This window comes from Hippocampus bargibanti, linkage group LG13, assembly GCF_051943395.1.
Source record: "Hippocampus bargibanti isolate YZ-2025 linkage group LG13, ASM5194339v1, whole genome shotgun sequence".
Lineage (NCBI taxonomy): Eukaryota > Metazoa > Chordata > Actinopteri > Syngnathiformes > Syngnathidae > Hippocampus > Hippocampus bargibanti.
This window is the reverse complement of record NC_142746.1, coordinates 5,930,639-5,953,925: the sequence shown is the minus strand read 5'-3', so window position 1 is coordinate 5,953,925 and position 23,287 is coordinate 5,930,639. Positions and strand designations below refer to the sequence as shown.

At 39.3% G+C, this 23,287-nt stretch overlaps 1 protein-coding gene across 1 annotated transcript in view; it reads right to left on the bottom strand.

Moving 5' to 3' along the window:
- The window catches only part of LOC148889134 (stromal membrane-associated protein 1-like), a 51,687-nt gene extending 30,671 nt beyond the window's left edge, over positions 1 to 21,016 (bottom strand). Inside the window, exons 1-6 of the mRNA XM_089012465.1 lie at positions 20,734 to 21,016; positions 11,579 to 11,712; positions 10,993 to 11,078; positions 7,678 to 7,747; positions 2,750 to 2,815; positions 340 to 414 (exon numbers count right to left, since the gene is read on the bottom strand). Coding sequence (XP_088868591.1) covers positions 340 to 414; positions 2,750 to 2,815; positions 7,678 to 7,747; positions 10,993 to 11,078; positions 11,579 to 11,712; positions 20,734 to 20,851 — 549 coding nt within the window. The 5' untranslated portion in view covers positions 20,852 to 21,016. The remainder of the gene's footprint in view (positions 1 to 339; positions 415 to 2,749; positions 2,816 to 7,677; positions 7,748 to 10,992; positions 11,079 to 11,578; positions 11,713 to 20,733) is intronic.
- Positions 21,017 to 23,287: the final 2,271 nt, after the last annotated feature.

Genomic DNA, 23,287 nt, shown 5'->3' with positions numbered 1-23,287 from the left:
TTGGCTTGTCCCTTCTCTCCCGTGAAGAGCATTCTCTAGCTGCCTGATAAATACATATTCTTTTTTGTATATCATCTTGCTTCCTGCTGATTGAATATTTAGACCAAATGAAGAACTGAACGATCTGACACTGACAATGCATGTGTTGGATATACAATACTGGAGGTGTGACTCCCAAATGGAAAAATTGGTCAATTAAAAGAAACAATCTACATTTCAATCAAAATTTGGTTGTTTGATTTCAAGAGGATTTCCGGTGGATTTCCTTACCAAAAAGCAAACTCACTGTACAATTACTTCTAAACTGGACTGAAATGATCCATCATGAAAAAACAGTACCTTTACATTGTGTCGATTAGCTTTTTCTGAGTCCTTTTCTTTTGTCTTCTCATCCTTCTTCATTTCACGCTCTTTCTGTAGAGGAAGCAAAGTTTTCTTTCAAGACACATTTTTGGACGTCCGCATCTGATTTTGTACAATACACTCTCAATGTACATCAATGTACAAGTCAACGTTTTGGGTTTACTATATCGTAACATCCGACTTACGACCGGGTTCTGTTCCGACAAAATCAGCGTAAATCAAAATGGTCGTAAGTCAAAATCCAGCCTCGGTTTTCGTCCTGGCCGGCGTTGGGGCACCATCCACCCATTCTCCTCGTGGCGGTCCCGCGCGCCCGAGCGCCGACACCCACCACCCTCGGTGGACACTCCTGGTGCCATCACATGAGCGATTGCTGTGCGAGAGTGAGATAGTGGCTGGCTGGCCAAAGTTGTCGTACGCATTTGTTAAGAAACAGTTATTTTGTATCCTCATTTTGTGCAATGCTGTAATATTCTTTTTTAAGATAAATGCGGCATAATGCTGAATGTTGAGCGGATCTGGCAACGCAGCCACAACGCTACATCTGATTTTTTAAAAAAAGTTATTGTACAATGCTGAGATAAGCGGTTGCTCTCTGGGCTCCGGCAAATAAACATCCTACTTGTTCCATCGAAAGAAGGACAATCTCGAGTCTGTTTTCTCCCAAATGCATCGCAAACACGTTGCAGACATCAACAGCGTTGCCGGGCTGCTAACGTGTAGCAGTGCCAGGCGTCGATATAAATTAAAACAAAATCTATTTAAAAAGGGGTCAGGCGGTCATAGTCGTAAGTTGCGCTGGCCGTAAATCGGATGTTACCTGTACTTCCTTCAGTTTAAACTAACCGTCACTCCTTGCAAAATGACAAAGATTGTTCAACAAATTGGCAAGACCTTTTTTAATGTGGAGCTCTCCTTTATTGTGCTTTGATGGTGGTGGAGCGAAATATTGTAGGAAAAAAAGAAGCGAAATATTGTTCTAATGTGACACAGTGAAAGCTTTGGATCCATGCTGTAATCCTTCAAATCTCCAGCCAGCAATTAAGTAGTGAGTGTTTGAAACGTATAATTGTGAGTGTATTTTCACAGTAGATGTTGATGAATGTGAAGAACCAAATGTATTTTTTGTTAGGCAGTTTGTTCAGTGTTTGTTCTCCATGTGACTCTTCCATGGCAGAAGGCCATTCTCATTCAAAATGCCACACAGGAGAAATGATCATTTAACATCCTTCATCGTGAATTCTTTCAAGGACAGTGGTTACTACAGAGGACAGTTTACAATGTTATCAGGCTATGGTGTGTATGAAAGCTTTAATTGAATTTTAAATCAATTAAAACCCAAGTGGCTGATAGCAATGAAAACACCCATTTCAAAAGATTTGTTTTCAGATTTGGTCTTCACCCATTGGCTAATTTTGCTGTCTGTTTCGTCAGGGTGGCCCTGCCTTAGAAATTCACTTGATGAGACGATGAGACTAAACAATCGGTGTGGATTTTCTGACTAATGCCTTCCCTCAATGGGTTACATATTCTTTTGTTTCCTTCATTCCTGTTGCTGAGCATTGTCTAGAAAAATATATCGCAAGCGGCATGATCGGGTTCAGTGTTCCACACCAGGGCCCATGGAGACAACAGTCACTCTAGATGACCGGTATGACAGTATTGCCTATGTGACACAATGTAAACCCAAAAAAATGGCAAAAATAAATTGAATGTGATACACAAGTATTCTGACACAAAAGAAACTCAAGTGTTGTATTTAGCATGCCAATCAATCAATCAATCAATCAATCAATCAATCAATCAATCAATCAATCAATCAATCAATCAATCAATCAATCAATCAATCAATCAATCAATCAATCAATCAATCAATCAATCAATCAATCAATCAATCAGATGATAATAATAATAATAATAATAGTAATAATAATAATAATAATAATAATAATAATAATAATAATAATAATAATAATACAAAACTCCCCTAAAAAACAGAAAAACAAAGAAATGTGAAACAAAAATAAAACTTCATTAATGCCTATTTTATATTCTATAAAGCCCGAGTGAAGCCCCATTTGATACTGATGTTCTCACACACAAGTGTTGTGTGGTATGCTATTTTGTGAATGCGAATCGTAGAGCCTCGGGGTTTTAAAGGCGCTTATAAATGAAATGCATTATTATTATTATTATTATTATCATTATTATTATTATTTACAAACAGGCACTGAATTTGTCTTCGGCAAAAATATGTTGACTATCCCAGTAAACAATCTAGCAATGTCAACAGAAACACCAAAATACTGTTGTATTGAAGTACAGTTGTGAGAGCAGGATACCAAAAGCTGTACCACAGCACTTTAACACAAGGGGGAAACTGTACCTCCTGTTTGATCTTGTCACCCTGGAAGGATGGTGAGTTGGAGTGAGTAGCACCTTCACCTGATTTCTGCAAGAAAAAAAAAGGAATCTGATATTGGCACGTTTCAGTTTGCGACCAACGGGGGGCACTGCAGGGCCCCACCTGCAGCTGCACAGGTGTTGGCCCGTTCTCCTAACAAGAAAACAGTGGCCACTGTTTTTGTGCTCTATTCCCCGCCCCCAGTCCTCGGTTAAAGCCATGTGATTGGTCAGGAACCCAGCAGTGGGGGCCGAGGGGTTAAACATTAAAGAGAAAGGCAGTCAGAGAGAGAGTGATAAAACACACACACATGAAAGGGAGATGACAGAGCTTGAAACAAAAAAAAACAAAAGTGTGAGAGTGTGAGAATAGTGAGAAAATGGAATAAAATAGTTAAAATATCCCATCAATCAGGCTCCACAAATAACCTGCACAAGTCATCTGTACACTTGATGCAAAAAGCTATCAACCCAGAACTCGATACAATTATCATAGAGAAAGCACCTACAAGGGATCATTCCTCAAGATGGTGAAAGAAGCCTATGTTCCTCAGTGTTTAATGCTGAGGAAACCGGACACTGCATTCCATCAAGCCATTAACGACCATCACAAAGGTAAATAAAATGACTTTATTGTACAGTACAGTCTATTTCTTTAATCATAATACTACAGCACATTTATTATACATAAAATAAGGTATATTTTGTGTAGTTTTAAGGCTTAGAAAATTAGAAAGTAGAAAATTATGTTTTATGGGGACCTGGGAAAGGATTATTCTCATTTTCATGGGAAATTAATTTTTGGGATACACACTTTTCGCCTGACACACTCTGTCTGGGAACCAATTAAGTTCGTAAGCCAAGTACCACTCTATCTATATAACATAAAAGTGTTGAGAATTACTGTTTCTATTGAGATATGAATATTTGTTCAATTGTCTGATACACTTAGTATGCTGTGAAAGTATGCATTTACCGTGAGAATTTTAAGAAGCATGAAATTCTCCAAGTAAACTCCCTGTGACCCAAACCCAAACAACATTAGTAACCAACTCAGGGCAGCCTCGCTCATTGAATGTGAGTGTGCCGTCAAACCTAAATTCTTTGTATACTTAAATCAGAACCTTGTTAGCACCTCTATCTAAATACAGTTCATTTGAATATTGCTAAGGAGAATAAACTATTGAACACTAAATGTCATTTGACATCATTGACTATCCCTAACACTGTAAGGGAACAACATCAGGTCAAATTTCCCAACCCATTAATAACAATGAATGTTGCATTGGTAGTGTAGTCGTACTGCTGCTGACTTTTGTTTTGATTCCTGGCCAGCGCCACAATTGTCAATGTATGAATGAAAAAAGAAGAAATACTATACATTGATTAACAGAGTCAGTCGGGGCAACTGGTGTAAAAATGTTATCCAATTGATTGTGTGAGTGACCTGCAGAAGTGACCTCAAATGGGACAAACCAAAAGTAAAAAAAAACAAAAAAAAATTAAGTACCTGGAAGGTTTTTTTTTTGTAAAATACAATACAATACATATTGGTTTATATAGCGCTTTACCAACAGCTGAAGCTGCAACAAACCGCATAACATAGACAGGTATCATATACAGGAAATAAAGTCGTCACAAAGTTAGTAGAAAGCACCGGGGAGTCAAACCATGATCAAGTTGGAATCATGCTGAATGAATAACAAATGAATGAATAACAGCAAGGCTTCTATCGCACAGTGGATTTCAACCTCCCTCATTTAGTAAAATTAGACAGAAAAATGCAGATTAACAGGAAGCCAGTCACATAAAAACACAGTTGTATGTTCCACCTACAGTTAAATTATTGCTATGCTACAGAATGAGGAATATCTTACTATATTATAGGTCATATCAAGTCAACGTTTCTGTAATGCCAAAAGTTTACTTTCACAGGTTAAAAATGTTCCTTCCTACACAACATGCAGAATATCTTGGATTACATTCAAAGCTAGTACTCGAGGAGTTAGGACGTCACATTCACATTCCAAAAACATGCATGGCGGACTGATTGACCACTCCAAATTGTCCAGAGGTGTGAGCGCGAATGGCTGTTTGTTTCTTGTGCCCTGCGAGTGGCTGCCTACCGGTTCAGGGTGCCCCCCGCCTACAGCCCGGAGACGGCTAGAATATACTCTGTGACCCTCGTGAGGATAAATGGATTGGAAAAGAAATGAATGAACGAACGAACGAACGAACGAACGAACGAACGAACGAACGAACGAACGAACGAATGAATGAATGAATGAATGAACAAACATTCAAATCATGGGCAACCAATTCCAAGGCAGGAGCATGTTACAGCTGAAAAGGCAATCTTACACAAATTGTTTCACCTATGAAAGAAATATTTTGCTCCACAGCAAAGACTGAGGAGGTTATTCCAGTCTGCCTCTCCTTTGTCAACGCTCCCCTCCGCATCTACACCCTAGTGCTTAAAGTGATAATGACTTGTTTTTAATAATTAATTTGCATATAAAAGCACGGCATATAAGTGGGTGGCAGAAACAGATCCGAGATCACAGTCTAGCTGCTGGCAGTGCTTAACAGAGAGCCGAAGAAAAACAGGGATGCAAAATGTGAGAAATCTCAGATGTGACGAATGAAGGAAGCAAAATAGAAAACACAGCATAAGGAAAATATATTCAGAGAACAAAAGAAGGCAGGTGGATTAGAATCAAAACCCTGGTCAGATTATTATCATTTTAAGAAATTGAACTCGATTAATATTTTCATTCTTTAATTATTTTTTTAAGGAAGCACTTTGATTGATAATTTGTGGGCTGATTCCTTGTAGTGTAATAGCTTGCGGGTTGAGTGCTCGGGGTACCTTGCTCCAATTTATGCCGCCAACTTTGTTTTTGGTGATTAGCAGAGAACTGAAAGTGCAAGGACAGTCACTAGAGTGGACACTTACTCAAAAGTTGTTTTCTTCTGTATGAAACAAAAACCTTCAAAATCTCCATGTAGGTTATCCTATTTTATTTTATTTTATTGCCTGTGCTTGTGTAAGGTGATATAACATATCCCAAAATTAATTCAGCAATATCAATCAAGTGAAAGGCATTGAATTTGGCAAGCGTGTGCATGAGCGAAGGGATAACAGCATGAGCTGCGTAATGTGTCAGAAGCGCTATTCAATGTGCAAGCAAATCAGCCAATTGCTACGAATACAATACGAATCTGAATTCCCTCTCATAAAAACACTTTTACAGCCATTGAAACAATGACATTCATTTTTAACAAGTCAGTAAACGCATAGGAGCTGACGCACACAGAGTAGGTGATGTGACATTCAGTACACAATTGACGGTCGTCGCGGCGGGGGAGCTGATATGATATCCAACAAACAGGCCATTTAGATATCGCCTCCACTTATTGTCTCTTACATTTTGCATCTCTCTCTCTATCTATCCATCCATCAATTTATTTATTTTTCTCACCATCTTAGGTGTAGAGCAGGGGTCGGGAACTCATAGCTCGCGAGCCATACATGGCTCGCGAGCTATAAGATTGCATCTGGCTCGCAGATCAAACAAAATGCATATTCTCGCTTTTCATTTCCTGGTTGGGCTGCAGTTGGCGGAAAGCGCTATTTTGATTGGATGATACTGACCTAAGATGGCCGTTGATCTTCAATGAGCAATTTTGATTGGATGGTAGCCAAAACAGGGCTTTTTAAATAAGTCCGAGGAGTAAAAAAGGTGACGAGTATCGTACACTTTAGGTTGAATGCAATGAAACAATACCATCGATGAAACAGTTGAATGTCAGTGGCACTTTGACAAGCCCCATGCTAACCTTAGCATCAATATACTTCTGCGAGAGACAGCAGAAAGCAAGCGTGGAAGCTAATGAGCCGTGTGCAGGTTAGCTAGCAGTAACTTCGCGTATTGACCGGCAAGTTGACTTTCATTCCGATCGTTTGGCTGGATGTTTACCAATCATGAGGAACGGAAAACCATTCATAATAATGGTGAGTATTATCACAAAGTTATTTTAAATAATACATTCTGACATTTTGTTGAAAAGTGGCCGCGCGTATGTGCCTGTGTGTGTGCGTGCGCGTGCGTGAGTGCGTGCGGCTCTCACTGAAAGACATTTCTAAATATTTTACTTTTATAGCTCTCTTAGTCAAAAAAGTTCTTGACCCCTGGTGTAGAGGATAGCATTCAAGTGTTAATTTGAATGCATAACATACTTCTCAACAGCTTTTTAACTGTCTCCAACTATATTTGATTAATCTGGAGAAGGAGACACAGAAAGACTTTATAGACACAAATGTCTTGCATCAAACATGCTTCAAAAGATCTTTATGCCAAGACACTTAGAAACGCTAGCTCTAAGGCCACACATGCAACACAGCTTTGATCATGCACGCATGGCAAGAGGGAGGTCTGTGTTTGCTGAAAAAAGAAAATCTTGAAAGACGAGATGAGTGACAGGATTCTCAAAGTCAACCAAGAGCCCCACGCATGTGACATCAAGGGAAATGACATCAAATATCAACTTAAACTGTCGGTATCAACTTAAACTGTAATCATAAACTATGAAAACTTTGTGAAAGACCTATGTATGAAATACAAAAAACTTTGACTTTTACTTTTTTTCCTCATAAAAGTACTTTTACATGTTTCGAATTAAAGCAATGGGACAATAAATGAAAGACAATAGTTATGAAGACAATTGATTCAACAAGCTTGTGTGGAAATTACATGCATGTACACCACTTATTCCATTAATTTTTCCATAATAAGGTGTTGTTTAACATTTAACGGGTTTTGGGATTCGGGGAATCCTAGTGCAGGTTCATATCATGGCAGCTGAATAAAAACTTGTCAGCAATAACAAAAAAATAATATTTATACTCACCAGAACCAGGGACTCTTTGTCATAGTATTTTTTCCTCTCATATTTGTCACGGATGAATACTTCCACAGATCTGACAATTTCAGTTGAGGACAGCAAGGCTTCCTCAGTTGTATTCAATCAATGAATTCGTGTGAAATTCAGCACCGAAAAAGTACGTAAAATATTTCTTCCGCGTAGGTGACCAACATTTTTTTGCAAGATGTAGTTACGGTTAATATGCTAAAAATATATGGTAGACTAGTATTTTTTGCCGAAATTTGCCCCGAACTCCCCACAAAGTAAAGTTCATTAATTATCATTCAAGCGTAAAGCCACCGTCATGTGTAGCCATTGTTTTCCAAGAGAGAGAGAGGGGCTGGATTTAAACTTGATTTATTTTTTAAAGCCTTTGGCACATTGGTAACCACTGAGAGCTTCAAGTGTCATTGCCAAACTGAAGTGCTCCTCAAATTCCCCCATTGTGGGACTATTAAATGCTTTCTGATCCTGATTTCATGCAAACAGAGCCCTTGGCGTTGTTGGCATGTAAAGTGTTCAAGAGTTAAACAAATAATAATTTTGTAATACAAAATCAAAATGTTGACTTTCCATGGTCAGTGAAGCGTTCGCGCAATGGACAAAAGAAGCGCAATGCTCTTCCCAAAACTGCAAAAAACACAAGGCCAGAGGAAGTTTATGTGGGTTGAAGGTGTGCAGACCGAGCCACCATCTTTAACCTGGAATTCCCTGGTGATATTTTCCATTCACTTATAATTAGGTGACTATCTTTGGCTGCAATAAACTCATCCTCTTCTTCTTTTCCTTTTGGCTTTTTCCTTCAGGGGTCGCCACAATAAATCAGTGTACTCCATCTAACCCTGTTTTGTGCATCTCAAACCAGCTACCTTCATGGCATCTTTCAAAAGATCCATAAACCTCTTTCTCGCAGCATCCTTCTCCCAATATATTCACTCCCTCTCCTATGAAAATGTCCAGACCATCTCAGTCTGGCCTCCCTGACTTTTTTCTCCAAATCTTGTTAAATTCTGTTCTGATTTTGACATGCACGACCTGCCACTAGTCACCAGGTAGGCATAATGGGCCGAATGCTCCTGGTGGCAAAGCATTGTGGGTAGTCCCAAGAAGATGCTTGTTAAGTGACAGGCTCAAGTTGATGGGAGGATTGAGACAGCAAAAAAAGTATTTTTCAGAAAAAGCAGCTTTTCTGACATGAGCACACGGGAGTATATGCTCCATGCTGCATTCGTAACAGATGCTCAAATCACTTCAATTGGCTCCTCTTGATGTGGAGGAGCACAGCTCGGTCGGCTCAGAGGGTGTGCTCATACTTCACGGGTTTCATCAGTTAAAATGAACTGTGGTGCAATTACTTTGAAAGGGGTCAGGTTTGGGGGAGGTCAGATGAGTATATGTGAATGCAGTGGCCAGCCGTGCATATCACACCTAATCCTTCAGTAGTGCTATGTCTGAATCAATCCAACCCTTAATAATTATTTTATGACTCTACAAGATTTACTGCAGCTACAGCTGCGACTCATAAAAAAAGAGTGTGGTGTAATTTACTACAAGTCCACTAGAGGGTACCGTTAGCCAGGAAATAAGGCCTGCGAGAAAGGCCAACTCTAAATGTGATTGATTTAAGTAACAGTTTTATCTACACTTATTTTATGCGACAGGGCCCGCAGAACTAATTGTGAAGGCGTCCAGGTACATTTCTGACCAGAGTAACAAATAATGGCTGAAATGTGATTGGTGAAATGCTTAAATACAAAAACACATGTTTGGAAGCAGTGCAACAGTGGAAAGCTAATGAAAGGAACCGGAAAGACAACTTGGAATTATTTAATAAGAATTCATGGACAAACTATAATTAACAAGTCTGAGATTCAGATTTTTTTAGGCCAGCAGAGAAAGCTTTGCAGGCCCTGACGGTGCACCACTGTATGAATGTTCCCTTCTAAACTGTAGTGCTGAGCAAACACCGGATCAATAATATAGAATAGTGTAGTTCAAAAAAAGTGCAGTTCTATTGAAGTCTGAATGCTGCACAGAAAAACAGCAGTGTTCAAATGACATGAGTCCTTCCGGGCAGTCAAATTCCAAGCGCCTGACAGTATTTTCTGTATACGTGTGCAAAGAAAGAAGACCGGACAGGTGATATCAAAAAAGCAATCCAAACACAAATCAAATAAGTGTCCGTCACCGAGCTGCCGGCATTGCCACACTCAGCACTAAACACAACACTGGGGTTGTCTTTCATCAAGTCTTTCATTTCAAGTGCTGTCGAATTACACAAAGACTTGATCTATAATCCATATGCATAAGACTTTGTCCATTCTTGTCCAATGGAGAACTTTAATGCCATTGTGAATACTATCAGTACCAAATGTATGATTGTCTGATTTGGTCCAAAACAGAGAAACAAACTGCAAGTGTAAGCACACCCACTGTGCCTCCGGGATGACCAAATTCCTAACCATATCTCAAAGGGTGAGCCCAGGCACCCTGCAGCGGAAACCAATTTCTGCGGCTGGTTTCCGTGACCTTGTCCTTTCGCTCAGTACCTCGCAGCTTGGCCATTAAATTGGGAACTCTGCCTTTCAGCTCAACTCTTATTGCAAACACCATCAAATCTCACACTTCAACTCTCCACCCCTCATAAAACATGACTTTGCTCATGATTCACCTCTAAACCGTAGGGCTCCATCTAACCTTTTCCGTAAACCTCAAACTTGGACGTGTGGATTCTCATCCTCGGGGTTAAGTGGTCAGCAGTGACATAGGAGTAAACTCTGAAGGTCATACAGAGACCGTGTCATCTGCAAATAGCAGATGACATGGCTTCTCACCACACCTTGGTAGAACCAAGACATTCAGACAGTGAACACCAATTTGAATGTCAAACGCCGTTTTTTTTTTACTTGCTGCTTGCAATACAGATCCGGTTTGGTGTCTGCTCTGTGAAGAATGATGGGGTCACACACAACAACCTTCCAGATTAAAAATATGTTATTAGAGCGCCATTTCCAACTGTGTAATTATTCACTTCAGTCTGCTAATGGAATGATGATGATTCGCTGCTGTGTTAACTATGCAATTGTCTCATCGTGCAAAGCAAAAAAGGGCAAACTTGTAACATTGTCATACAGACTCTGAGCTTGCAGTGCATTAATGCCTCAACAGTCACAACTTTTTACTCTCGGATTTGTAGAAGATGCTCAAACGGACAGGATCTTTATGTGGTGTACAGTAACTAACTTGAAAATGGGGTGTATGTGCAAGGCCAAACACAAGCTGCTTGCATTGGGAGGATACTGGTCAGTTTGTGGCCGACTGAAGTTCTCTGGGAGGTGGGCTTCATACAGCTGTTTGGCCCGACCGTTTCCCATGTCCACCATACTCTGAAAAGAGAAAACCATAGAAAAATACTATTGTTAATCTCAAAGAGAGAGAACCAAAGAGAGTAAATACACATTGACCCTAGATATTTTGACCAAAATACTCACTTTATAAAGTCACTATTGATACAATACAGACAGTTCATTTGTGAGGTGAAACAAAAGACAATGTAAAAAAATACAATTTTAGACTAATTGAATGTATAAATAAACAATGAAAGCATTTTTTGTGTTTTATTTACTTGTACTTTACACCTTTGTAACGCTCCCATTATTTTAACACGCACCACAGAGTCGTGAGTACGAAAATCTCCCGATTTATGATTTCTGAAACTTAACATATATGAGATTGGGACAGGGATATGTACTGTATGGCGATGATCAAGACCATGTCAGAATAATCAGGCATCTGTATTATTTTTTTTTTTTTAGATTGAGTGTTTTCTTTTGTGGGGCCTCGCAGACCACGGGCAGAACATGCAAACTGCACGGAGGAAGAATACCCGAATCTGCTCTGGGGTCCACTGGTCTAGATTAACAGATTTCACTCTGGAGATATGGACGCCCAGGTTGCGGTGGATGCCAGCACAGCGGATGCACATGAACACTCCAAGGTTCCATGAGGCCCAGCGAGGACCTAAAGGAGAGAGAGGGAAATGAAAAACACGCGTCTGTCATAAGAGCCACAGTAAAACAGAAGACAAGATCATCCCCAATTGAGATCATTTGCAGCGTAATTTACACTCCATACTCTCTTCGAATTTACATAATGCCATGCTAAAGTCCATGAGAAATATGCATCACAAATATAGCGGCTTTCAAATGTATTTGGCTCCCTTTTGCCATATTTCAGGCTTAAAACATAAAAATTGAATCGTAATTACAATTAACACGTACAAAACAATTGTGAAAAAGGCTCTAAAGCAAAGTCAAGGCCCGGGGGGCAGAACTGGCCCACCACATCATTTTATTCGGCCCGGGAAAGCAAATCAAACTTGTGAAATTCCATGATGCTTGCAAAAGTCCGAACCATAATTTAAAATTGTCTCATGTACACTACAATAACAGTCATTAATTTTGACTTTTAATTTGAAAACAAGTCATTCATTTAGTCATTCACTGACAGACGATGTGCAAAAATGTGTCCACTCCAGTGCCAGGGTTTTAGTAATTTTCACTCAAATTGCAGGACCCACTGAATATTGAGTTTTAGGGCTACAAAAACATCAGCATAAGAAACCTTGGACTCTCTTCTTTCATCAGAAAAAAAGAGTTAATTCCTAAGTTATATGGATCTGGAGTTATATAAGCTTGAAATGGGGGTGGCTGTGCAAAAGGCACCTGCTGCCCCCTCATGGGAGGGAAAAACATTGCCAGAGGCTTGCTTTACCGGCACCCCCCCAAACCCTGCAAGAAAAACCAAAAACCCGCACAAATTCAGGAATGGCGCTCCACGTCATACTTTTCGATTCCCGAATAAATTTGGGGGGCTCCATTCATGACCAATGAAGGTCTGGGATAAGGTGTGGGTCTCAATCTGCGGGGCAGCCTTGACTTTGTATGTTTGGAAATGCATGTAACGTGACGCAGTTGGAAATGCCTCTGGTGGGCTATGACTGTTATGAGAGGGAACACCGCCCACCTTTTGAAAATTGGTGATTGAGAGGCGCACAGTGTTTGACATGGCAGAAACTCATTTGATGGAGTCATTGCAGGACATGTACGAGGAACAGAAAGCCGACCTCCGCAGGCAGATGACATAAGCTTGACTCGGGAAACCACAGAACTGGGCAGGGGGCTCTTGGAAACCGCCTTCCACTCTAATTATACTTGTCCATGTTTGACCGAAACACCCTCGCGCCCACTTCTGTGGATGCTGAACAACCAAGATGAAGTTACATAACAGTCTGAGCTGAAAAGAAACAATGCCGAGAGCAATTTGCACAGCTCAAACATGTCCCGGACCTCTATGAGGATATAAACTGGATTTTTATTCTCGTTGACATATATTTGGGAGAGTGAGATGGGCATTTTAAATGCTCAGACACCTTTGCACAATCATGATGGTTTGAATATGTAAAATTGTGTAAAAATTTCCCTTAAAACTCAAGATGTAATTGAAAAGAGCACATCTAATCCATTTTACTTCATTGGGCATAATTAAACAAGGGCCGTTTCTACAAAGCAGTGCAGTTTGAGTTTTGAGCTGCCCAATTGCTTTGCATTTCAATGGTATTTATGTCATGCAGTTTTGGTTTTGTGACAATGTAATGTAAAAATGTAATCGGGTGTGCAGGACTGTACCACTTTTGTCTTTCTGCTTCAAGTCGCTGATGAGTATAATGGTTTAAATTCACTGTAACGCTGTTTGTGTTTCTGCTGCATAGATACACAGACCAACTACGGATGGCTTTTACTTGGGGTAGTGAGGGTGTTCTGTCTGCAAAATATGGAGGCAGTTGACTTGGCCTAATTTCCAGCAACCTTCAACTCTGTTAACATTTGACCAACTAATTTTTTAACTGCAATTCAAATATGTGCCACAGCAGTGATATGGTGCTGTATCAGAAGCAGTTTAAAGTCCAAATCAACCAAGCCAAGAGAACGAGCCACAACGGAAGAGTTTTCTTTCTTATTGGAAAAGCAGTGGAAGAACTTGTGGATTTTAAAACTGTTTACTGTTTCTTTTGTAACTATTCATCTCTCCAGGCAGCCTTTTTCCAAAGTGCTTTATCCTCACAACGGTCGCAAAGGGTGCCGGTCGGTGCCTATCACGGCTGTCTTTGGGCAGTAGGTGAGGGACACTCTGAACTGATTGCCAAATGACTTTAAAAATCAGACAAACCTAGGATTGGCTGGCAACCAGTTAAGGGTGTCCCTCTCCCGGTGCCCGAAGACACCTGGGATAGGCTCTGGCACGACAATGACCCCCATGAGAATAAGAGGATGGATGGATGGATGGATGGATGGATGGATGGATGGATGGATGGATGGATGGATGGATGGATGGATGGATGGATGGATGGATGGATGGATGGATGGATGGATGGATGGAATGAAGGATATATTGATTGATGGAGGGAAAAAAATCACACATTTTCAGTGATTTCAACGATAACTTCAAGTAATCTTTTTAATATTTGCTTTTTTTTTTCTTCCAAAAACACGGAGCCAGCAGGTTTTATCCTCAGTGGTTGCACATAATGGCATGCCGTGTAATATATACCAGATGCCTTGATGCCCCATAGCGACAACTTGTCGGAGACACCTTTCACAAGCTACGGGCTGGAGAAATGGTGGCTTTCCACAAGTCAAGAGTAGAAAAAAAAAAACGAATTAAAGAAGGAAGCTCTTTAAAACAGCTTCCGATAAAAGCAAAATACAAAAAAATGTTGTATTTTAGTGTAATATATGTTTATGAGACATGAATGGATGCGTGTGTGTGTGTGTGTGTGTGTGTGTGTGTGTGTGTGTGTGTGTGTGTGTGTGTGTGCGTGCGTGCGTGCGTGCGTGCGTGCGTGCGTGTGTGTGTGTGTGTGTGTGTGTAAATTTATAAATATTATTTTATAGGCACATTCATTCTCACTTTATTGACACGTTTACGAACAAGACTCCATTAAAAGAAGCCTTTACTAAACTCGTGATATCTTTCAACTAGCACTTGACTTTTTCCTCACTTTTTTGGAGGGCCTGTTGTGAAAGTAAATCATTCATCCATCCATTTTCTGGTCTACCTATCCTCACAAAGGTCACAAGGGATGCTGGAGCCTATCCCAACCATCTTTGGGCAGTCGCGGGGGACACCCTCAGTCCGATTGCCAGTCAATCGCAGGGCACAATCATCATCACTCACACTCACACTCACACCAAGGAGCAATTTTGAGTCTTCAATCATCCTGCCATGCATGCATGTTTTTGGAATGTGGGAGGAAACCCGAGTACCTATAGAAACCCGATGCATATCCGGGGAGAACATGCAAACTCCACAGAGGGACGCTGGAGATGGAATTGAACCCGGTACTTCTCCACTGTGAGGTTGATGTGCTAGCCACTAGTGCACCGCCCGTATAGTTTTATATTCGGAGTCCTTCTGTTAGTGTTATCATCTCAGAAATATACGTGAAGGAAGTTGCGAACTGTGGCCAGGCTCTGATCTTTTGAGAAACATTTTCAAATACAATCCTCATGGGGAACTGGCACTTTGAAGCTGTCATCCAACAAAACACTTAGAGAACTCAGCAAAGCAGTGGAGTGCTTGAATCTCCCTGTGGACTAAACTATAGATGTCAGTACTGGAGACATGCTATCGTCTGCTATAATGTCTTCAGCACTGTTAAAGCGCCTCTCTTATTTTTAGCAAATACATCATGCCAGCCGAATCATCATCTGGACAAATTGTATTAGACAGTCAAATGAGAAACGGGCTGGTGGCTGGTGATCCTCAGCGCTGTATCCAGGGCAATCAGATTATATGGAAGTGACTTTTAGAGCTCTAGGATACAAAATATTGGTGCAGCACGGTTTGCAGAAAGGGGGCAGAATTGGGCACAGGGCAGTGGGATGGCTGGTTTCGGGTTAGAGCATCTGAGTGTTAATTCAGTGGCACTAATATGCGGGACGACCTAAAGGGGCATTAAAGCAGGGATGACTGAGTGTTAAGCCTAAATCAACAAGCCGAGCCTCCCATAAGCACGCCTCTATCTGCTGGATATCTGGCACATTAGTTTGCTCTCTCGAAAAAGATGCCGCGCGCATGAAATTATCTCTGCAACAGACTCATAAAAGGCTCTTGAAAATTATCCATAAAGTGTGCGACAGTCCAATCAAAACAGCAAGCATTGCCTTGACTTTGTGGACGGGTGGATAGGATATTCTTAAAACACTCATTTTGCTCTGTATTCTTGTCTGCAAAGTTTTGGAGCTGGGTGAAGTTAGCACTTGTTTCCCCAAACATAATTTAGGTATTACATTTCACGGCAGCCACAATGAACCCTAAAACTGCTAAAACAACTTTTCATAAAATGTACGTGACAACTATGACCGGATACTTATGACCGGTACAGTCAGAACCAAGTCTTGTTACATGAACAGATGAAGCCTACTAGGATGAGAGGTGAATTGTCTTCTGAGACAAACAGAGCAGTCCAGCTGCAATTCATTCACTGCCCTAATAATAGAATGACAAGTGTATCGAGGAAAATATCCACAAACACACTTGTGGCTACAGAACAAGATCATGAAGTACCAGGTAATATCGGAATAACCCCCCCATCCTCCATAAAAAAGTAAATACAGAATGATTATAGCAGTAATAATAATAATAGCAATAATAGTAATAGCAATAAAAATACTACTATTACTACTACTACTACTACTAATACTACTACTAATAATAATAATAATAATAATAATAATAATAATAATAATAATAATAAGTAAACAAAATAGTTGATAACTTGCACCAGCAAGAGTGAATCTGAAAAGCAACCCTTGCCCATGCATCTTTTTACACCCGGTTCCCTAAATGCCTCAGGCACACGTCAACAAAAGCAAAAGCAAGACTGCTGACCTGATTTGGCACAACTCTGCACATTACGCTCACTGTTTCATGCAGGTAAATTGGTGCAACTAATGAAGAGTGACAAAACCAGGGCATACACATACAGTTGTCAAATGAAATGGACCAAGTCATAGTTGAGTTTCAATGCATGGCACGAACATACGCATACATGCACTCGCATTCACATAAATACACGCGATCACAAAACAAGTCATCGGCGCTGAGAGAACGGCAAACACGCATGAGCACGCTCATGTGCACACACCCTGGAGACTTGATGAGGGACAGTGGAACTCAACGACAGCACGGACTGGGGAGGCAGCCAACAGAGCATAAAATTAAAGCCCCGACACCCCGTGTGAGTGTGTGTGCGTTTGTAATGAGCTTTGACAGTGGTCTGAAGAAACCACTCAGAAACGAGAAGTGTTAGACTGGTTAAACTGCCAATGAACACATGTAAACATACCCTGGTGTGGTTAATAAAATAAAATAAAATAAAATAGGTCTGAATCCGAAAGACTTTCATAGTCCCGCAGTGGGGAAAATTGTAATCGACAGCAGCAAAATTGAAAGGGGTGCTGGAGGGGGTTAAAAAGTTTTGCATGTACCAAAAAAATGACAGAAGACTGAACTGTACAACTGCACAAAAATGTTTCATAAAAAGAACTGTAAAGTGTCCTTGACAGTTTTGAAAGGCTCTTGTAAATGAAATGTATTGTTATTATAACTGTACATAGTGCAAAACATAAAAATACAGTGTAAAGCATAGATGGTATATGTAACTGTATTTACTCTATTTAAAATGTATAAGTCCAGTTTTTGTCATAAATAATTACATAAATACATAAAAGAACCCCATTTGGAAAAGCACACACTTTCTCAAAATTATCCGCCTGACATTGTCATCGACGGTTTGTGGACAGAACGTAGCTCACAGATTTAATTTAAATTGCATTTTTAATGGAAAATGAGCTCTCGACCAGAATTTTACCAGTTTCGTTTTTTTGGTATGGCATTCATCAATGTATTTATTGTTTTATTGTTTTGTATGAATACATTTTATGGTACATAATTATACCTTAAAATAAACTGATGCTGGGTGAAATACAGAGTGGTCTTCCCCATCTAATGTTTACTGTACATCTTGTAGGTGTAGAAAGTTATTTCATTTCCTTCGTATTTCAAGACAGGAAATTCCTGCATTCTCACTGTTGTTGTTTGTTTTACTTATTTCTTGCATTTTCTTATGCTGTTTCGGCTATCTATATGCGCAGTTGTCTCTGTAACAGCTTTGTATGGCAATTATATGATTAGGAATGCATAATCTGTCATATTGTTTTCGATGTCTTATCTGTGACGGATGAGTTTAAAGTTAATAACGAAAACGATTCACACGCACGATAACAATTATTTAGAGTCTTCAATTAACCTAACATGCATGTCGCAAACTCTTGAAAACCACCATGATTCCTCATTTACATGTAGTATGATAATACTATATACAGACAGTTCATCCTGTGAAACAGGGCTAAAGCAAGATATGTGGGCAGGAAATTCTACAGATCTTGTCTTTTAGGGACTCACATGAGCAACAAGGAAATTTCATAAAAATATGAATTTACATAGACTTGCTGAGTAAATAACTCATAGGCAGAACATCTTTGGAACTATTTTAAAGCAAAGTGGGAAAGATGAGTCATCCTCATGACAACAATGATGTTTCACCTGCCTTAAGTCAGTTCAGTGACGCACACGTCACAGGCTTGTTGGATGTTAAAGGCTATGCTGCCCTCTACTGGTCTTTTGATGTGATTCGCGGTCACGATTTACAAGCAAACAGCCCATGACAAGGCCAGACTTACATCCATCTCCATTGTTGTGGTGTATTACAGGGTCTGTTTGGGCATTTTGTTATCATTCAGACGGTCATTAAATATGATAATTCATAACTGTCCTGATGAAATGCATAAAAAAACAAACACAATAAGAAAGAGACTGAAAATATGTGCTAAAAGTGCTGTACATGCAGCAAATATCAAATACACAACAAATTTATAATAAAGACAGTATAAAGCACCAATAAGTAAGACTAAGATCAAGGCTGAGTCATCGCGTGTCAAATTCCAAAGAATGCATTTGAATTTTGATACAATTTTGATACAAGAAAGTTGATACAAGAGAGCGAGGGAGCTTGCAGAATGTTCACATTGTAAAATGACACATTATATATTTCATCTCAAACGTTAAAAAAAAAGTTGGTCTGTCACATTTGTTTGCTGTTAGAGTGATCTACTACATTTCTTGCGTGTGGTGTGGTTTCCTGGCCATTCACAAATGTACTGAATGTACAGTTGTACGACCTTTTGAAGGTTTCACTCCCTTTTGCCAAATGTTATAGCTAATACTGATGTAAATACTGTATCTGATAACAAAAGCTGCTGTAATGATGATCTTTCTTCACAGTCAGTGTGTTAGGGCAATTCACTATACGAACACATTCTTCCAATTGCCCTAGCAGTTTTAAGACGAAATCCAAATGTCCTCAGTCATCCACGGTCTATTGACGGGAGTGCAATTACTGTACATGCGTCACAGCCTATTGTAGCATCCACCAACCCAGTTGTTGTCTTTTCCATTCAGCTTGTCTCGTTAATGGTCGCCAAACCACATAATCGGTTGTCATCTTCACCAATCTTTTGCCTTTTCCTTTCACGCACCAACTGCCCCCAGTGTTTCCTTTCACTATACAGTAAAGTCTCGTTATATCGATATCGGATATATCGATAGTCCCGGTTATATCGATACTATTTCTATGCACGCACGGAGAAAATTACATGCAAACAGGGTCGGATATATCGATAGTCCCGGTTATATCGATATTTTTTCGGACTCCCTTGAATATCGATATAACGAGACTTTACTGTATTTGTCAACGCTACCTTCGGTCTTCCTCTAACTCTCTTGCCTGGCCAATCTTGGTTTTGTGGTTTCAATGATTGTGCTTGATCATGTGTGATTGACCTGGGATACCTTTAGGTAACTTCGATTTTTCTGTTGACGCATACAAATAATATTGAGTGCTTGTGGACAATATCCACAATCGATGATGCTTCAATCATGTGAACTGAAAAATGTGCTCATTTTCATCTATGCTGCTGTCTTCTATTTGGAAAATTAATCCTAAAATTTATTGTGATTGTGCTGTACTGTATTACGTTTTGGACGCTAAATATAGAAAGGTAATAAACTGATTTTATAATAGACCATACATTTGTCATATGATTGGTTAGTTCAGTTAAACACACTCAGACTGAGTGTTTGTCAAATATGCCCAGCGGATGTTTTCATCAACATTATAACGGAGAAAACTGAAAATAAACATCATCATATATGACGCTAAAGTATGCAATTTTAGGATCAACAATTCAACTTTAACAAAAATAATACGTATCCGTTTTGTTTGTCTTTGTTTGCCCAGTCTATTTGTATATTTTGATGACCGGATTGCAATTCATAGCCGGACCCCACAATTATTTTTATAAGAGCAGTACATTTTACGCACATAAATGAAGATGCAAATGAATTGACATCCACGTATCATTCACCCCATCAAGTTAGTGGGTATTTTACAAAGCGGAAGAACGGAACCGTTGTATTTCAAACTACAATACATTTCGATTTAGGTTTCTACTTACTAAAAGCAATACTTTCGTAAATATAGACACACGAAACGTAAGAGAGAGTTTTAAATTACATTTGGCAACATTTTTTATAATTCATTGAAAATGGGAACACGAAAGGCGTTCTATATTTTTACTTGGTGTTGTGTATCTGTAGAACTAGTTAATTCCCCCGTTTTCAAATAATTCTATGCCAATTGTTATTCCAAATTCCAAAGTACACTAATAAATCATTTCGTAAAGGATGCATTTTTTCGAATGTTATGTTACCGATTGCAACTTAACACATTAAAGAATGACAGGAAAGCAAGCTGCACTTAAAATGAGTTTTGGAAACGGTGCTGCTTTGGTCGAGCACACACACGCAAAACAGTTTGACATTTTGCACAGGTATTTGTTATTCGAACGTACACTTTACCTTTTGCTTCACAGTCGGCACAGTATTTGTTCTCATCCTCTCTCAGCAGTTTCGACAGAATGGCCTGATGCTGCTCATTCAGTTTCTGTGCTTTTTCTCTTTCTGAACGCGTCGTCATGCCTGCCCACGTTTGGTTGTTAGTCCTTTATTGTGGACAGCCGACAAATATGACAGGGAGAACAGTGTGATCAAAAAATGGTTGTGTCATGCCCCTGTAGCTCTTCCTCACTGAAGTGTATGTATGCACTGCTAGCATCCAACCTGCTAACCAAGGTAATATGGACACAGAGCAGCAGCATCCCTGCTGCGTTCAATGTCATCGAATATTTCATAGACTGTGTTAAACAACCATTCGGCATCTTCTTTAATCATAGTGAGAGGGTGGCAAGACTTCATCAAGCACGCAAGAAAGATGTATTTATCTTAGGAAACAAATGGTTAAATTCTATACATTTGCTAGAGTAATGTCAATTGATGAGGATTTAAAAAAGGCTGGTCATTGTGTGATTATTGTACCTCTGTTCTACGGAAATATCAAATAAAAACACACTACGACTGTAAATTGCACAGGTGTATGAAATGTAATGTATAGGTCACATGAAATAAGGATACTGTATTTAGTTTTGGAGTGCCATGTCAGGATGAGCATGAAAACCACAGTGGTCTTTACAGGTTAACCTAACTTGCTCTTCTTGTACTTGCATCAACAAGTGCATTGGTTGATTCGTGGATCAACTTATGAAATTTGCATTTCGTGCGCAGCAAAAAATAGCCTATCTTCTGTGACGTTTAACACTGATTTGTTTGTTGACAGTGGCACAATTATATTCAAATTTTAGAAGTGATTGGAATACTGTAGCTGGAGGAAACTCAGAAAATTATATTGTCATTCTTTTTGGCAGTATGGTGGCCTTCCTGACCGATTTCAGGTTTCAAAATTTGCTGGATGGAATTTGTTTTTTCTTTCCAAAACATCCATCTTTAGTGAATAAAAATTTCCACCATATGTGCAGAAATGTTTGTTGTTTTTTAGGTGCCGTGCATTAATTTTCTCCAAGTATTCCATCTTTATCCAAGAACAATTCACTGAAGCCTTTTTATTGAAAGTCAGTGTGAATGGCTGTTCACTGTGATTGACTGTCATCTCGCCCAATGTTTACCATACTTTTCACACAAAATCTGCATTGATGCATTGACTCAAACTCATCAAAGAACCAGATGGGGATAGTCACTATCCATACAATGACAATATACATACACACATTGACAAAAAAACAATATGTAGATTGCAGTAAGCTGCAACTTCTTTTTAATGGTGACAGACAGCAGAATCAAAGGCAAAATAAAATAACTACTGTAACATTGTGATACTGGCAAAATAACAAAAAACAATGGAGCTAATCATTAGAACAGTTACAAGTAATGGTAGTTTCTAACAGGTGAGTGATCTAGCAGGGATGTCCTTTTTTAGAAAGTACCATTGATAATAATAACTACAACGAAAAGTACTGGTAATTGTGTTAATACACCAACTATTTTTAAAAGGAAGATAGAAAAATCAAACTTTATAAGACAACATTGGTGAAGATAAAATCATCAAGTAAAATGATTTGACACAATTTACAGCATATTAATTCATCCAAATGCGTTTTTAACAGACTCAACAGCTAAAGACAGCATGGTGAGTGTTTTTGGTGGCAACAAAACAAGATGCTTCACTCATGCATATCAATGCTTGGAGGAAAGTGATGGTGTGGGTACAAAAAATGACAAACAAAAAACATGACATGAACATTACTGTGCTAACAGTGAGCAATGGGTGCAAGTCCTGCTGCAACACACTGCACAATCTGAAAACACTATAATGTATTTAGCCATAACACACTATTATTTTTAAGGGCATAATGGTACATCAAATTTTTAAGGGCTTAATGGTACATCAACAATTTTTTTGTTAGTTTGAATTTTTTACCTTCAAAATGACAACAACAACAAATACTTCTGAGAATGGGTCTCAACAAACAAGGTGCTTGCAGTACTTTAAAACCACCACACACAGTCTTTCACAGTATATTTCCACCTCATCCTCCTTTAAAAGAAAATGCACCCATGGGCGCCACAAGTGTCTGTTCTTGCTATTTTTACTGTGTATTATTTCTTGAGCGATTAACTGTTATGTTATATTCACAAACAAACTGGACAGAAACCTAACCGAGGCCAATCAAAATACAGTAACTGAGATAGTTTGCTTTTGTGCTAGCTAAAACCGGGACAAGCAGCTTTCCATGTTTTTACATGGAGTAATGGTCACTGTATAAATTCAGAAATCAACCTTTATAACGACTTTAGATGCCAATTAAATTTTGGAGAGGAAGGTCTCGCATAAACAATCAAATTCCATTATTTACAGTTCATGGAGTATTGTCATTTGCAATTCCGACCATTCAAACTATCTGGAGAGACATTTTGTCATTCAATATGTCACTATTTTCTTAAATAAGTCAATGTAACACGTGTTGAGTGGTTGCTAGTTTGTGTGGAAAAATGGCCCACA